Below are 18,696 nucleotides of genomic sequence, written 5' to 3'. Positions count from 1 at the left end.
TGCACAATGCTAATTTTTTTTAAATAATGCATAAAAGATACATTAAATCAATAAGAAAAACTTCACACACACTACATACCATGTATTTGACGCACACACGCGTGCATACTATTTATTGTCAAACTTTTGTTATTGACGTCTGTGGTCAAATTGAGAATAGATTAAATATTTTTTGCCTTTATTAATATTTTTATAGAGTAGTCTTGGCGAAATTTGTGATTATAGAAGTATAAAATACAATCGTAATAGTGTACAAACTTACAATTCCTATTAATTATAGTCGAATTTTGACTACTGCGGGACCTCTAGTAAAAGTAAAATCACAATGTAAGAAACCATTTATCAAGCGAAATTCTCATAAAAATTAATCGCTCGAGAAATTTTCTATCCGGTATAACATCTTGAGAATGACAAATCGTCGTTCATATTTCACTGGCTGAAAGAGCCGACGCCAAATTAGTCGAGTTGAGAGCAATTTTATGCTGTAGCGTCGATAATACGCGACCCTCGTCACCCTGAAACGTCGGAATACCGAATAACTATAAGTACTTAACCATGTATAATATCTGTCAACCCATGCTTAGTGAGTTTAATAGTTTCGAAAAAACTGACTGACTCGTAGTGTACCAGTAAGGGTACAAGATCCCTTGGATGGCTTTTAGCAGACGCTGGAACTCCCTAGAGCGACTTCATCAGGTGGGCTACCCAATTCACCACGATCTGATATTCTCGTGCCTCAAACAGAAACGGTCGCGTTGAAGACCGTAAGTAGAACGCAAATGCAGAATGAAGTTCGATTGTACCGTCGATGCAATCACAACCACATTACTGGTGGTAGGACCTCTTGTGAGTCCGCACGGGGAGGTACCACCGCACCGCCTATTTCTGCCGTGAAGCAGTAATGCGTTTCGGTTTGAAGGGTGGGGCAGCCGTTGTGACAATACTGAGACCTTAGAACTATATCTCAAGGTGTGTGACGCATTTACGTTGTAGATGTCTATGGGCTCCAGTAACCACTTAACACCAGGTGAGCTGTGAGCTCGTCCATACATCTAAGCAATAAAAAAAAATAAAAAAAAAATAATAATAATAATAAACGTGTCTCTAAACTTTTTCTCTCTAAAACTCTAGAATTCTCTTATTTTAAATGAAGATGTCTTGCGCGGCAAACAGACTTCGTTGATATTGTATTAATTAATATTTATATTGCACTCTGTTATACGGTCAATTTTGATTACAAATGTTTCCGATTGCCCTTTTGTTTATTATTTGCTATTAGAGAATCAATCTTTCAAAAAATTGCACAAGACAGATACAACAATATGAGACCAGCCGGCGCTGTAAATTATCGTGGCAACCTCAATTCGGTAGACTCTGATACCAGATACGATCTCTCTTTAACAACTTCGTCTTACCTCGGCCCGAGATAATGTCATTACTAGACAATGTAATAATCCCGTACACACCTATTTTCGTATTAATTAACCGCTGTCCAACGAAGCGCATTCAGATAATTTGCTGCCGAAAATGTGTGTAGGTACATTGCTAAAACCTGGTGATTAGATTATCTTTGGTTTTCCCAAACATTGAACGACTGTGCTAAATTTTAAATCATTTCAAACGTTTTTAATTTGAATATTCATTAGGTGGACCAGGCTGTCGTAAGATATTCCTTTTTTGCCTCTTGGGAAGACGCGAAAATTTTACCATTTTGTCTTTGGTGAAATTTTTGATCTTCAAATTAATTATAAAACTTTTGAATATTTTATACCTATGTGTTCTATTTTTCATAAAATTATGACAAAAAGCCATTGATAATTAAAATATCGATTGAATCACAATAATAATCATAATTACTGGGAACAAATCACGTAAGGTCATCCGGCCCTTCTTTTTTTTTTTTTGTCAGTAGTAAATCGCCGGACTTCCGCCCTTCACTGGGGATGGAGGGCGGGGCATGTCGGAGTCGAACCGACTAAAACCTCCTGTCGCTCAACAACCAGCATCCAAACCTCGCATGAGACAGAGCTCATGAAAAGGCAAAAGGGGGAAAGTGAAGCGTTTAGTGCGGAGCACATCTCTCCCATCACCCTCCCTCTCGGGACGCCGGACTGGCGGTCGTCGGCGCCACGACCACCAGCCCTCTCGGTCGGCAGGCTGTCCGAAGCACGCCTAGATGGCGCCGGTTAGAATGGTCTATCCTACGGAATACCCCGCTGGGTCAGAACCAGCGTGGGTTGAGGATAGCCGGCCTTCCATCACCCGGATGTTCTTGCATAAAACGCGTGCAGAACAGCTTGCACGTCGTCTTCTTAGGCCCCCTTCGCCGGTCCCCAGGCCGACATATCCCTAAATAAGTATTTCCTGTGTTATGGGTACCACCAAATACAGGGTAAATATACATACTTATATTTATTTATTTATTAAGTTGCACCAACAAAGTGATCATCAATACAAAACATTGAACAATTGACAAAAGTTCATGGTAGATGTCTCCTCAATTATAGGTGCAATCGACAGTGCATTAACATCAAAAATAAAAAAAATATTCAGCTAAGATTTGATTACATTTCATTCATATTGTATGCGTATAATGTATACATATATTTAATTATTATATATTATAGATAACAAAATCTATATATGTAACAGCGCACTTATATGTTTGACGTTTGTCGTAAAATGATGTTCCTTAAACACTGCCCTTAACCAAATAACCTGCCGAAGCCCGTATGACAAAAGTACCATTTACGAAACACGTTTTCTAAAGTTCCTGGGCGCAATCCTTTTAGATTGGGAATCGAACTAGCTTTAACAAAAACAGCCGGTACGATTACTCGCGAAATTAGATATCGTTTTTGCGTGTCCAAGACATTAGGGAGTGACCGAATGACTGACTGAGTCACCGCTTTTTGTGCGAAAAGGTTTCGGGGTCTGATTAAAGAGTAAATGGACTTATGAAGCTCTACATCAAGCCTCTATGATATATTTTAATGGATATGGGACTATATGTTACGGCCATTGTCCAATGGAGCTGCTTTTCATTTAATTTGATTTACATTTCATTCCCGCCTGCTTTACATTTCATTTCATTTTCCAGTGAAATACGTACTTAACAAATCTTCAAGATCGACTTCCACCGTGAAGGTTACAAATATTATGTGAAGTTGCAAATAACCTTTTAATAGCTCTGTTTGTATACTTTTGATTTAAAAAAATCTCAATTGGTTAAATTAATAATCATATCACCAAAGGAATAGTCATGTCTTCTCTGAACAAATTAAAGGAGTATCCCCACAATAAAGAATGTGTTCATGGATACATGATTCAAAGATACAAGATTCAAATGAACCCTTTAGGTCTAAAATACAAAACAAGATCCATAATATGCATGAGATAATCTAGAGTTAGAGCATGAACAAAAACAATGTTTATCTATTAATAATCTACCACTTGCTGATGGGCACTAGCTTTGTGACGAAAAAAAAAGAATACTTTTCACCATTTTTTCTTTTTTTCCCTCCCTAATCGTTAGTAGTGTAAGAGGCTATTCCAACTTCGCGTGGACTGGTAGGTGAGCTCACGGGCTCAACCTGAGAGGATTGCTGACCATAGCCCTAGCAAGAGCAGTGCTGAATCTACTATCGGATCGAAATCGCGTCACACTGAGAAGATATGGCGGAAAACTCAGTGGGTTGTGTCTTTAAGCGATCCCAAAACAAATATACTAGTTGACTCGGCAGACTTCGTAGTGCCTCAATCGAGAAATAAAAGGCCTAAACTTTTGTATAAAATAAACTTAAAACAAACAAAAGGAATTCGTCCGACGGGGGACACATCAAAGGGAAAACAATTTTGTTATTTTTATTTAATTCCGAGCATTTTCATATTTATCTACCTTTTAAACCTTCTCTGGACTTCCACAAATAATTCAAGACCAAAATTAGCAAATTGGTCTAGCCGTTCTCGAGTTTTAACGAGACTAACGATTGGCAATTCATTTTTATATATATAGATATAGATTTAAGAAACACAGGGATACGTATTAAATTAATATCTATTGTTTCAGTGGCTTGCTCGACCGTTACCGTGACAAAGTGTCAGGCGGCCCTAAGAACCTTGCAAGCATTCCCGTTCTTCAAGCCAACCTGTCTCTGTCGGGAACCGAACGTCGATCCGGAATGTAATTCTTTCAGGGACTTCTTATTCGATCACCCTTGCGTGTTCGTTATGAAGAAAGGTAAGGCTTTTAAATATTTTTTTTATTGTTTAGATGGGTGGACGAGCTCACAGCCCACCTGGTGTTAAGTGGTTATTGGAGACCATAGACATCTACAACGTAAATGCGCCACCCACCTTGAGATATAAGTTCTAAGATCTCAAGTATAGTTACAACGGCTGCCCCACCCTTCAAACCGAAACGCATTACTGCTTCACGGCAGAAAGCCGTGCGTGTTTTTAGCGGTAGGCAGCGGCTTGGCTCTGCCCCTGGCATTGCTGAAGTCCATGGGCGACGGTAACCACTCACCATCAGGTGGGCCGTATGCTCGTCTGCCTACAAAGGCAATAAAAAAAAAAAATTGGCAGGGCGGTGCTATCATATTTTTTTGTAAGTGATTCTTTATTGAATTAACAAATGGTTCTGTCTGGTCTATTGGAGAGAGGAGAGAGGATAGTCTTTTCGTGTTTTTATAGCTGTCGAATAGCACGCACGAATAAATTGTCACGTTCCGTCTAAGCGTGCAAGCGAGACCGGGAACAAGCGACAGAGAGGCATGATCGGTCCAAGCGTTCACTTGTGACACATTTATCTTTCTTCTCGCGTGGCGTCAGATCTAGCAGTTCAGATATTTACCGTTATATCGTATTATTAATAATAGTAATATCGAAGTTATAACGTAAAACTATCATCCGTAAACCGACTTAACAGACAACCAAATGTTTTAAATTCAAAACGTTTTTTTGATAAAATCGTAAGAGCCGGTATGAAAGAAATAAATAAAATAATATAAATAAAAAGTCTGAAGTCTAAAAATACAATATATAATACACAATCGACCGAGAGGTGCCAATCAAAATGTACCAATCCAATCCGACTTAACGTGTGATATTACCGATCTTTTGTCCTAGAATAGAATAGAAAACGGTTTACCCAAACACTACAGATTATTATATGTGTTTATTGAGAATTATTTTCAGATATACTTGAATATGTCTATTTCTATATCAATAGCTATAACGCTGAGGTTGATTTAGATCTCGTGTTGGAATAGTTATTCTACTCTGTAATGTTTCATTCTTACTAATTGCAATACCGGTTTGATTATGACAGGACACATTTCTTGTCCCGATGAAGATTGGAGATATCTTTGTTAAGTGAAAATAAAATAATTATTCAGTTTTATTTATTTTATATTTATTATTAATTTTATTTTTACTATCCGTAGTTTGAAGAAATATTATGGATTATCGAAGGAAATGATTATAGGATATGAAAAGAAAGAATTATTCATTTTAAATACGGTTTTTTTTACCTTTTTAATAAATGAAATTTACCTTAAGTAATCCTGTTGCATAAAAAGTAAGCAGCAGACTTCGTCTTCCCTAAAATTTACTGCTATTACTTCTCTATCTGTCCCTATTGTCTTAAACCCGCCTGATTTTCCTGGTAATTCGATATCTTAAGCATGTATAGTGGAAGTATGTATCTTAAGTATGTATGAATAGTGGTATCGTAGATTGCAAGCCCTTACCAGTATCCCTGGCTATAACTACCCTGAACTGATCACGCGTTTCGATTAGAAGGATAAGACAGCGACCAAACCATAACAATTGTGACATCAACTTTATGCCTAAAGTGGGTAGCCGCATTCCCATAATATCGGTCAGAGCTTAACTGAAAAAAATTATGAGTGCAGTTCACTAGTGGCAAAAGCGAAACCTACAGAAGTATTCTATCTCATTCTCTTGCACACGTCTATCTCTTTTTAGTGTCGCTTACGAAGCGAGTTTCAAATCTCGATAGTTTACTTTAAAAAATCTTGTTTACAGAGAAAGATCCATACCCCGTCGAGACTCTCCCTACGTGTACTTATGCTCTGAGCGTCTGCCACAACGAAAAAGCTTGCTCCGTGCTCTTTGACCGGTTCAAAAACGCTTGCAAAGCACGTGACGGAGAATGTCGTATGGATGACAGGTAGTCTATGCTAATGTTTTTTTGTTAATCGATGAAGCTGATTTATGATGTCGTTTAAAGATAGAAGAAGAACAATGGTAGTAGTAAGTAATGGTAGTAGATTCATTCGCGAAGCAACTGCTCTTGAGTTGTTAGGTCTCCTTCGGAGGCACTCGGACAGTTGTTAGCAAATCCCACCCCTCCTGGCTGAGCCTTTGCTCGCCCACCTGTCCTGGTGAAACTGGAAAGGCCTCCGGGCCACCAGTAATTTTTCAATCATAAAAAAAAAAGAACAATGGTGTACTTGACACATTCACAGCAGGCATTCCGTTTTAATAAGACATCTGTTCACCTCTTTCCTAAACTAAATGAAAACGAAGTTACGGCCTTCGCAAGAGAGAGTGTATAGGTATTTATTAGTGCTTAAGGGAATAAGCACGAGGTAGATCAGACCTCGTTCGGCACTTAAGCTGTTAGCATTGGTACATAAAAATGAGATTTTGTTGTTGCTGATGGTACGTGGCGTATTGTGAGTCCACGACTGCAGACACTATCATCTTTTCTATTTCTAATTTTCGATTCACTAACTTGGACAGCCGTTTTATAAACACAATTGAGACTTCAAATTCATGTCTTGAGAGTTGTGTAGCGTTCGCGAAATGATAGCTACCGACACTGGCACGCATATTGGCACTTAATACGGTGCATCTACAAAAAAAAAATTTTTTAATTCTATATTTATCACAGGGAGGCTTGTCGTGAAGCCTGGGCTGGGTTACGTCTCTCGCCACTGTTTGGTTGCATCTGCCCCAATACGCACATGAAGAAACGATGCGATCGCATCTTTGCTGTCGTCAACCACAATCCCTGCGTTGGTGAGTACTTTGAGCCTTTATAACACGCACGCTGGGTGTGGCTCGCTGGTTCTGAGGGAAATTCATATCAGGGACTAGAGTTAATTAATCGCCCTAACTGTTTCAATCATAGCGATATAGGGTACTGATTAGAAAAGTATGTGTTGGTGTTTTAAATAAGCGGGTCCACGGATCTGCGAGGATTTTTTGCTATCGAAGGATAACCGGTGGACCCAAGGTGTTTTAGCTTTGCCAAAACGAGATGGCGATAACGAGCTCAGCCAGGATGAGAGTTTACGATGGGTTCAGTTCACTCTGCCTTTGAAACCGCAGGTACCACATTATGGAGAGTTCTCTAAAAAATTGAGATGACCCATCACCTCATTATTATCATGCACTGCAACAGAATTTTATTATTTGGAAATACAGCGTTCGTCCATGATATGTACGTTTCAGAAGATCATATATTTACCACACACCATCGGGCTCTGAAACAAAATTAGCTCAACGGCGTTTTTTGATCACTGTTACTTGACGACTCATTCATGATCCATTCATGATCATTAATTACGTTTATGAGCGACTGTGATCGCCCACCGATATGCGTGGGTGTGCTTTCGATGACGATAAAATGTTTATGTAAAAAACTCAGGCACACGTTCGTCATTATACATACTTCTCTCTGTTATTACATACAATTTTTCTAGTTCCTCAATTATATTTCATCAGTTTCTATAAAGAAACAGGGTCATTTAAATATACTACATAATGTCAAATCCAGTTACATCATATCACCATGTCATCGTCACCATTTTGGTATCGAAATGTTCGAGTTGTAAACGATTTATTGTTTTCAAATCATTGAAGTGAATTAAGAGCGCATTGATGATGATATTCCTTTTTCTTTCTCCCCGGTATTTTTCTAATGTTAATTGTATTTGGTGTGCAATAAAGTATATTATCTCTCTCTCTCTCTCTGTATCCATGTATGTTATATACGTTTTATTTACTTACCTACGTATCCATAGTGCGCATGAAATAATGAAAAGAGGCCGTGCTTCTTATTATTATCTTTAACAAAAGAAAAAAAAACCTCAATATTTACCGTTCAAGATATTTATCGAAATCTCAAACATAATCTTATTAATAAACATTCTATGGAATAAACCCTTACGCAATCCTTTAAATAAATATGTCTAACGACTATACTCTATATAAGTACTCGCCAAGAGTACTTATATACGCCCTACGAGTTCTCGTGGAACTAATATAATGAACTTATCGACTATTGCTTGACTGGACTCGTGAACAGTACACGGAGTCATAGAAAATGGAACAGACAATATTTTTATTCTAATATCAGTTGTATGTTTCGGTAAGGTTCTCATAAAGGTCTTATAACATAATCCATTCATTTTGTACTTTTCTATTCGAAATATCGAAAAAAATTAATCTAGGAGAAAGTAAAGCGTCGCTATTTGTAAATAGATTTTTTTTTTGAACCTATGAACTTACTTACAATGTTATTACGTTAAGAGTATTGGTTTTTTTTTATATTGCTTAGATGTGTGGACGAGCTCACAGTCCACCTGGTGTTAAGTGGTTACTGGAACCCATAGACATCTACAGCGTAAATGCGCCACACACATTGAGATATAAGTTCTAAGGTCTCAGTATAGTTAAGACGGCTGCCCCACCCTTCAAACCGAAACGCATTACTGCTTCACGGCAGAAATAGGCGGGGCGGTGATACCTACCCGTGCGGACTCACAGGAGGTCCTACCACCAGTAATTACGCAAATTATAATTTTGCGGGTTTGATTTTCACTGCACGATGTTATTCCTTCACCGTGGAAGTCAATCGTGAACATTTGTTGAGTACGTATTTCATTAGAAAAATTGGTACCCGCCAGCGAGATTCGAACACCGGTGCATCGCTCGATACGAATGCACCGGACGTCTTATCCTTTAGGCCACGACGACTATATAATTCTGGTAAGCTAATGCAGTGGGACATATATAACCGACTTCACCCAATCTGACCATCGCAAAGCTAACCTCCCACGTGCTCTAGTCGTCTTCATCCTCTAGTACAGTCACGGAACCGCCTTACCGAGAAACGTGTCTGAAAATAGCGTCAAAATGCAAATCTTTATTATTATTATTTTTTATTGCTTAGATGTGTGGACGAGCTCACAGCCCACCTGGTGTTAAGTGGTTACTGGAGCCCACAGACATCTACAACGTAAATGCGCCACACACCTTGAGATATAGTTCTAAGGTCTCAGTATAGTCACAACGGCTGTCCCACCTTTGAAACCGAAACGCATTACTGCTTCACGGCAGAAATAGGCGGGGCGGTGGTACCTACCCGTGTGGACTAAAAACTATTAAGCCTAATACGGATAAATGTTCATACACTGAAACATAAGACAACATACAAATACCACAACAAAACAGATTTAATAGAATGTTCAACGTTTTTCCCTAATTCCCTGTTTCAATATAACGGAACGTTTGATTCATTTCTTATAATCTCGGCTGAGTTCTTATTCCGAAATCTCGGTATCCCGGAGGGCCGGGGTCCTAATCCCGTGGTAATCCCGGGCTCATCCGTAGACGGGGCGCGTCAACTTTCAATCTGAGCGGAGCCCTTTAATACTATAAATTGATCGCGACTTCCCTTGTGTATATATACCATTCCATTACTGTTTAAGTGACAAGTTTTGTTTACGTTCGATCGGCTTGTCTAAGTTTTACAAAGTACTTACTTAAAGCAATGACATTATTTAAGTTGATAGTAAGTAAAAAATTTAAGAACTTTGTTTTTAAAGCTACCGAATCGTTCCCTAATCTTATGTTTAGATCATGAAATAATTAGCGATATGTTAGTTACATAACAAATGAAGGTTTGAGGGAAAATGCTGCATTTGAAATTAGTTTTTTTTTTTTGTACAGTGCAACGTATGCAACGTACTAAGGCTAGCTTTTATTTTATTTTCCTTCAGCGACCCACCGGCAAGGTGAAAAATAATTGTCTTTGCAAATCAATAGACAATAGCTTTATCGTCTCTAATCTAGGATTAACCCTTGTTTCGTGAGTGCCGGTAAAACTAAGACATTGATTCCGAGCTGGAATCGAAATCTGACACATCCATGAACCTATGAACTTATGAATCTATTTTAAGGAAAGTTTCTGGCATAGGCGCCACGTTACTCACAATAGATTACAATTTGAATACATAAAAAGATCATATAATTTATTCGTTAAGCGGTCCTCGTTTTCACACAGCAAAAAAATATTCTAAGATAAGTCGACTATTTAGCCGGATCATGGGCAATATTACGTGAAACGAACATCAGAATACGAATGAGTAATCTCATTAGTCACGAGGCGGACTGATTTCTGAGAAAAACGTAATGTTTCAAGCGAAAACTTTGTAAGTTGTCAACTCATAGCGTTTCTGATTTGTTGTGTTTTGTTTTTGTTTCCGATTTTTTTTCTCTTTTTGCGTAGAGACACCTTCTAGATTGATATTTGTAAATCTCGTTTACGTTTCAATTATATCAGCAATCAGTGACATGTATATGTATTTGTTTTATAAAAAAATAAAATAAATCAAATTAAGTTTGTTAATTAATCGATTAATAACGATGGTGATGTGATTGTATACGATATAAACGACACGCATACAGGTAGCACACAAACATTCGAGGATCCTAAGGATTTTCTTTACCGAAAATAATTTTCTTTATTATCTTCATCTCAACGCTAACCATGCCATAATGCCGCTACCATGAGAGATCAAATCGAAGACTCAATTTTATTGCATAAGATCAGAAGTAGGTAGAGGAGGTAGGTAGAGTAGTACCTAATCGTACCTACGTTAACCTAGCGTTCTTACCACAATCTTCTACAATACCAGTTTCCACTAGTAAATGCCATTGGCGTTCGCAGTACGCTGGTAAAATCCGAGAATGATACTGAACCTCCAATAAACCGCTTGGTACCATTCTACTTTGACACCAGACAGCCATAGTTGACAGAAATCTTCAGACTGGAGTTGCAGTAGACTCGCTAACCGATCGACCAGAAGCACATGTAACTAACCGTTACAAATATTTGCCGTCCTATGTTCGTCCAATGTTGATGTTTGAGCAAAGGACTACTTCATATTTCTCATTTGGTAAAAAAAAAACAATTTATAAAAGAAATACTGTTTCTTAAAAGAACAATTTGCGTTTTTAGCTAAGCCTCATGATCGAAAATCACGATACGAAGGGCTAATCAATCTGATACTATGTTTTGTGTCTGATGGCGTAGTATGGACTTGTGATGCGTAGAGAGAAGATGCATGTGACTAGGAGATGTATGGAAATGGTAGTGAAAGGTAGAGGGAGAAGAGGCCGACCGAAGAAGACATGGATGGAGTGTGTGAATGGCGATATGAGAGAGAGAGAGGAGTGAGTGTTGAGATGACGGCTAATAGAAGAGAATGTAAGAGAAAATTAGCTATGCCGACCCCACCTAGTGGGATAAGGTGGAAAAAAAGAAGAAGAGGCAATGTCCCAGTTTCTTTTAAACAAGGAACGATTCTAAGCGTTTTTGAATTCGACCGCGCCCCGCGGAGACTCCTGCGATAACACGATGCCAGGGATTAAGGATTAGCTGGATTGAACAAACAAACAAATGGAAAACGTAATTCGAAACCCGTACTTTCCTCTTTTTCCTGGTTATCTTCAAGAATAAGACTTTTCTACGTAATTTTTAGTACTCTTTTTTTATTTTTTTTATTTCGAGATTTTGTTCGGGGCGTTTGCGTGTTCCGGACAAAAGTCATCGATTCCGATTTAAAGAATCAGCTGGTAGTTTTTTCTGTGGCGCAATCGAATGTGAAATTCGACGTAGTCTACAGTCCCCCGTCATTAGGTGATGAGTTCATCCAGAATAATCATCAAGAAGTTGTCCCTCAAGTATTTTCTTCACAGCTAATCTTTTTTTTTGTATCTGCAACTGTCGGTATTATGCAAAAAAATAAATTTATGAATCATCACACATTCCATAAGAAACCGGACCTAAACATGTCATTACGGATCCTCCCGATTCATTAACTGTGCTTTAGGTACCTCAAGCACCGGTCACCGTCCTCGTCGAATCCGTCCCGTAACCCATAGATACAGCCCACTGAGTTTCTCGCCGGATCTTCTTAGTGGGTCGTCCAATCCGGTGGGAGATTCTGCGAAGCATTGCTCTTTCTAGGACCAGTGTTAGCAACACTTCGATTTGAGCCCTATGAGCTCACCTACACGTCAAGGCGAAGCTGAAAAAGCCTCTCAAGGCTATCAGCATAGGTAGGAAAAAAAAACAGAAACCGATGGCAAATAACCAATCATCTCTCGAACATTGTATTATAATACATAATTTATCATATTACGAATTGTTTTAAACACCATATTCACTATGCACTTTCAGGATCTATTCGTAAAAACCCAGACAACAAATATTTTTTTAATGATAAAACTAAATAATTAAATCATTAAATCATCATTCAAATCGGTCCAGCCGTTTAGGAGGAGTTCAGTGACAAACACACGCACAGAAGAAATATATCTATACTAATATATTAATTTACAGTGGTTTTTACGGATTTTCCGTTATAACTACTGAACTATGCATCCGATTGACTTGAAACTTGGTATCCATGTAGAAAATACATGTACTTAATGGATAGGTTAATATTTATATGAGTGTTAGACTTCCTTTTTTTTTTTTTTATTGCCTAGATGTGTGGACGAGCTCACAGCCCACCGGGTGTTAAGTGGTTACTGGAACCCATAGACATCTACAACGTAAATGCGCCACACACCTTGAGATAGAAGTTCTAAGGTCTCAGTACAGTTACAACGGCTGCCCCATCCTTCAAACCAAAACGCATTACTGCTTCACGGCCGAAATAGGCGGGGCGGTGGTACCTACCCGTGCGGACTCACAAGAGGTACTACCACCAGTAATTACGCAAATTATAATTTTGCGGGTTTGATTTTTATTACACGATGTTATTCCTTCACCGTGGAAGTCAATCGTGAACAATTATGAAGTACGTATTTCATTAGAAAAATTGGTACCCGCCTGCGGGATTCGAACACCGTTGCATCGCTACGAATGCACCGGACGTCTTATCCCTTAGGCCACGACGACTTCAAATAATAATAAATAATAATACTCAGCGAAGCGGGCGAGTACGACTAGTATATATATAAAGATATGCTCCACTTCTCGAATAAGAATACAAATAATACCGATCGTTAGAACGAGGAATTCTATCGTTGACTCCCGTTCGAGAGTCAATTTGCTCGAGGCGTTGGCTCTCAAAATATTTGGCGCAGTGATTGATGTGCGCTCGATAAGGCATGTTCCAAATATTCCCAAACATTCGTTTCATATATTATTATATACGAATCTCACGATATTTTACGTTCAATCTTATTTTCAATTAGGATTTTTTAGTTGCCTTCTTTTTATTTATTTATTTATTTATTTATTTATTTATACTTTATGCACAAAACAAAACTTGTACACAGGCGGACTTAATGCCATGGGCATTCTCTTCCAGTCGACCATAGGGTGGTGCAGAGATAATGCATGGTAGGTGCATTGACAAAAAAAATAACAAACAACAACAACAAAACAAAAAAAAAGAACAAACTCAAAACAAAAATCTTCCTTAAAATAATATCTCAGTATTATAGAATACATATACTACAATTCAATATACCTATGTACAAAATAGTAAAATAAATACATACACATAATTACACACAATAACACATGAAAATACACAATTTAGTATTATAGTTAAGAATGGCTAAAAGTAAATATATATATATATATAATATAATAATAATAATTGAAAAATGAAATAAACTAGTTTGGAGATGATTCTTCCAGTTTTTTGTGGATGTGTTCGCGAACTTTGAGTTTAAAAGTAAAGCGATTGCTGATCATCCTGATTTCTTTGGGAAGCGAATTCCATAATATTATGGACTGTACAAAGAAAGAAGAATGTAAAAAATCTGAGCGATGGATAGGACATTGTAAGAGACGATTATGTGAAGAACGTAGAATTTTGTCATGGCTTGCGTTCAAGTATTTAAAATGCGATTTTAAGTAAGAGGGTGAAGAGGCAGAGTCCAAAAGAGAAAACAAGGTAGTAAGCGCTCTCTCCTCTCTACGCTGACGGATCGGTAACCATTTCAGACGAGTTCGATGCGCGGACACATGGTCATATTTTCTAAGATTGAAAACGAATCGAATGCAATTATTGAGAAGGCGGTCTAGTTTGTTGAGGAGATCTGCATTCAGGTCATAGTAACACACATCACCGTAGTCTACCATAGGGAAAATTAAAGTCTGCACAAGCATGGCCTTTACATTTGATGGTAGCATATTTTTTAGCCGATAGAGAGATCGCAAGGTCCTGATGACTTTTTGACTAATGGATGTTACTTGCGCTCTCCAACCAAGTGTAGTGTCAATGTGTAATCCAAGATTTTTCACGTTTCGGCTAAAGGGGATGATTATGTCATTGAAAACAACAGGCGGCAGCTTAAAATTACTGATCTTACTCATATTTCGATGGCTACCAACAATTAACGCCTGGCATTTGGTAGGATTCACCGCCAGACCAAACCTATCGGACCAATTTTTGATTGATTTTAAATCATTGTTTAGTTTGGTAATAGCATCCGATATGTGATCAACATCGGTTTGTGCGTACAGTTGTAGATCATCGGCGTAAAGATGAAATGCACACCGTAGCTCAGGGGTGAGAAAATTTATAAAAATTGAAAACAAGAGAGGAGAGAGGACACCGCCTTGTGGGACGCCAGATTCAAGATTACACCAGTTTGATGAGAGTTCGTCATTACGAACAGATTGCTGACGTTCCTGAAGATAGGAAGAGAACCAATCCAACGCCCCTTTTGAGACGTTGAGATGAGAGAGGATGGAAAGAAGGATATCGTGACAAACGGTGTTAAACGCGTTTGAGAAATCAACCAAAACTAGTATAGTGATTTTGGATTCTTCCAAGCCCACCCTGATATCACCTGTCACTTTCAGAAGCGCGGAAATGGTGCTGTGGCCTGGTCTAAACCCAGATTGAAAAGGGCTAATTAGGGAATTATTAAATATAAATCGAGAAAGCTGCTTATGGACACAGATCTCGAGCACTTTGGATAGGAAGGGTAAGATTGAAATTGGGCGAAAGTGATTAGGAACAGAAGGGTCAGGAATTTTAGGTAGGGCACGAACATAAGCTCTGCGCCATAGGAAAGGAAACTCTCCAGAGTCAAGAGAGAAGTTAATAATATGATAAATTGCAGGTAGGAGACAGTCTAGGATAGTTATAATCATGCGGCGACATATGTTGTCATATCCCACCGCATTAGATTTAATGGAAAGTATCACTTTTCTTATCTCAGAGGGGGCAACTGGAAAGAGCTGAAAGGGGACAACATCTGGACGCCTTAGGCCAGACAAATAAGCTAACGTTTGATTTTTAGTTAAGGGATCTATCACGGAGGATGTGGAGAAGTGTCGGTTGAGATCATCTAATTGAATAATATTTGGAATGTCCAAACGTCGCGATCTGCCGATACCCAAAGTTCCGAGAAATTTCCAAACATCGGCAGGAGAAGAAGAAGCGATATTATCCAGAATGTGGCGGCGCTTGGCATTGCGTATCATTTGATTACACCTATTCCTAGCAGACTTAAAAAGGACCCAATTATCTTCGATGCGATTCTTTTTGTATTTTCGAAAAGCGCGATCTCTGCGACGCATGGCCATCTTAACTCCTTCAGTCATCCACGGTGCAGGCGTTCGTTTCAGTTTTACTTTTCTAATTGGGGCATGGATATCGTATAATTTGATTACGATATTATTGAAAATTTCGACTTTGTGATCAACTGATGCAGCATCTACTAGGGGATCCCAGTTTATCTCGGCTGCATCATTTCTGAGTTTTTCAAGATCCATGCGAGCAAAGCAGCGCCTGTGCAGGGTCTTGGGAATAGGTTTTGGGGATTTAAGGATATAGGTAAGAAAAATTAGGTCATGATGAGAGAACCCTGGAGCAGAATGTTGACCATGAGAGGAAACTAAGGAAGGATTCGAGGTAAGGATTAAATCGAGCCAGGTGTCTTCACCGACGGTATTTAGGTGCGTAGCTTGTAGTTGCATTAGATGAAGAGTAGCTGATTCAATGATTTGAAGAAGCTTCTGGGATCTAGGGGAATTACCAGAAAGGATATTTGTGTTGAAGTCACCCATGATGATAAGATGTGCGTACTCAGAGCCCAAAGATTCTAATACTGTTTCGAACTCAGTAAAGTAATCAATATTAGGGGGACAATAGGTGACACCAATTACAGTTTTTACTCTCTTAACACAAACCTCAAGAAAAAGAAACTCCGCACTAGAGTTGGTAGAAGAAGAAGACAATATTTTATATGGAAACGTGCTGCGGAGATAAATGGCCACACCACCTCCTCTACCGACCGTTCTATCATTACGGATAAGAATAAAACCTGGGAGAGAGAAAGAGGTCGACAGGAGAGTAGGCTTGAGCCACGTTTCGGATATCAGGATGACGTCGACGTTGGTATTGTAAAATGTATGATACAGTTCGCTATAATGACTGGCTACACTCTGTGCATTGATGTGGCATACGTTGAACTGGCAGCCAGATTTGTGGTCAAAAGTATGTCGTAAGAAGTCACCCAGGGTGTCGGTGGCTGAACCAAAACTTTCCTCTCCAGAAGACGTATTGGATTCGTTTGCAGAAAAAAAAGACTTTTTAATTGACGACTTCAATAAAATTGTAGTATTTTTTTTTTTATTGCTTAGATGGTTGAACGAGCTCACAGCCCACCTGGTCTTAAGTGGTTACTGGAGCCCATAGACATCTAAAACGTAATGCGCCACCCACCTTGCGATATAAGTTCTAAGGTCTCATGTATAGTTACAACGGCTGCTCCGCCCTTCAAACCGAAACGTATTACTGCTTCACGGTAGAGATAGGCGGGAAAGTGGTACCTACCCGTGCGGACTCACAAGAGGTCCTACCACCAGTAAAAAATCGTATCCAGTATCTGTGTTAACTCGTCTTTCGAGCCAGTTTTGACGGGACTTTAATTAGCAGATATCTGACGTTATAGTTGGTCGTAGGCTCTAACCTAGTGGTAAACAAAAAGGTGAGATTAATTACTGTATGAAGCTACCGTTTGTTTATTACTTAGTTTGGTGAGCTCACTCACGGCCCATCGCCATCGGCACGCTTTCTAAATAGGCACATAAAAGAACTAATTCATTAAATTGAATTTTTTTATTAAATAACACATAGATCTACACTTAGACCAACTGCATATCAAGACAAGACTGTCCACACTCTGCCTTCGCGGCGCCCTCGAGTACTTCGGTCATATTGCTCGGAAAACTCGGTGCAGTCCGACAAGGTGTTTCGACTAAATCCGCACCACAATAGAGATCCCATTGATCCCATGAGAGGCCAATAATCGGAGGCGCTGGCGGAACATTACAAGGAGTAAAATCCTGTCGAAATATAATGGTCACGACCCTCAGCAGTGAGGAAACGACGCGATCTACAAAAGAAAATAACAATAATTTAAAGCCGCGACAACTTAAAAGTCAAATATTCTAGATTCATGTTTCTGTAACACAGTTTCTAAAGCTAACACAATATGGAACAAGTTTACCAAGCGTTTTCGATATAATACGTCGCACAAAGTTTTCTTGAAAGCACACGTTCAATCAAGTACACTGTTACATTTAATATTGACATAGATGCATTTATTGAACACTGGCGACCCGCTCCGGCTCCGCTCGGGTCTTTAACAAAAAAAAAACATGTGTGCAAATTCACTTCAATATGGAATATTGAAAAATGGAACAATATTAGTTTTTTCGATCAAAATATATAAATTTTTTTAAATATCCGGCGCGAATTATTATTATTATTTTTTATTGCTTAGATGGGTGGACGAACTCACAGCCCACCTGGTGTTAAGTGGTAACTGGAGCCCATAAACATCTACAACGTATATGTATTTGTATATGTATTTTAAGTAAAAACTTATGAAGCACGAACATAAATGATCACATTTAGAGATTAATGGATTATTTATACAAATATAAGATAGTGGCTATTTATCGGTGAAGCCTGTATTCTCTGTTGATCTTTTACAGGCAAATCATATGTTCTGAAGAACTAACAGGTTTTTCTATCGACACCGCGGCAAGCTTCATTTTTGTCATCTGCAACGTACCCCGGATCCGTTATCAAAGTAATTTATCTACCTCGAATTATATAAGTAACTCTGAAATAATCATGAGCAACATTTTCTGTCTGCTAGAAAGTGTCTTATTTCAAAACAGACATTTCCGACCCGGGCGACGGGACAAAGCAAAGACGCCGTCACTCAAAACATGTCTTGTTGGGTCTCCCAGATCCATTATCGGTGCTTTTAGGCTCTTCAAGCAATGGTCACCGTCCTCGTCGACTAACCCATAGACACAGCACACTGAGTTTCTCGCCGGATCTTCTCAGTTGGTCGCGATTCCGATCCGGTGGTAGATTCTGCGAT

General features: G+C 38.8%; 1 protein-coding gene across 1 annotated transcript in view; it reads left to right on the top strand.

Annotated features, from left to right (window-relative positions):
- Gfrl (Glial cell line-derived neurotrophic family receptor-like) overlaps window positions 1-18,696 on the top strand; it is a 259,265-nt gene that overhangs the window by 215,655 nt on the left and 24,914 nt on the right. The window contains exons 4-6 of the mRNA XM_089739470.1: window positions 4,070-4,240; window positions 6,052-6,196; window positions 6,923-7,050. Coding sequence (XP_089595596.1) covers window positions 4,070-4,240; window positions 6,052-6,196; window positions 6,923-7,050 — 444 coding nt within the window. The remainder of the gene's footprint in view (window positions 1-4,069; window positions 4,241-6,051; window positions 6,197-6,922; window positions 7,051-18,696) is intronic.

The sequence above is a fragment of the Bombyx mandarina genome, chromosome A1 (assembly GCF_030267445.1).
Source record: "Bombyx mandarina strain Sakado chromosome A1, ASM3026744v2".
Lineage (NCBI taxonomy): Eukaryota > Metazoa > Arthropoda > Insecta > Lepidoptera > Bombycidae > Bombyx > Bombyx mandarina.
Note: the sequence above shows the minus strand (reverse complement) of the source record. Positions and strands in the feature narration are given on the sequence as shown.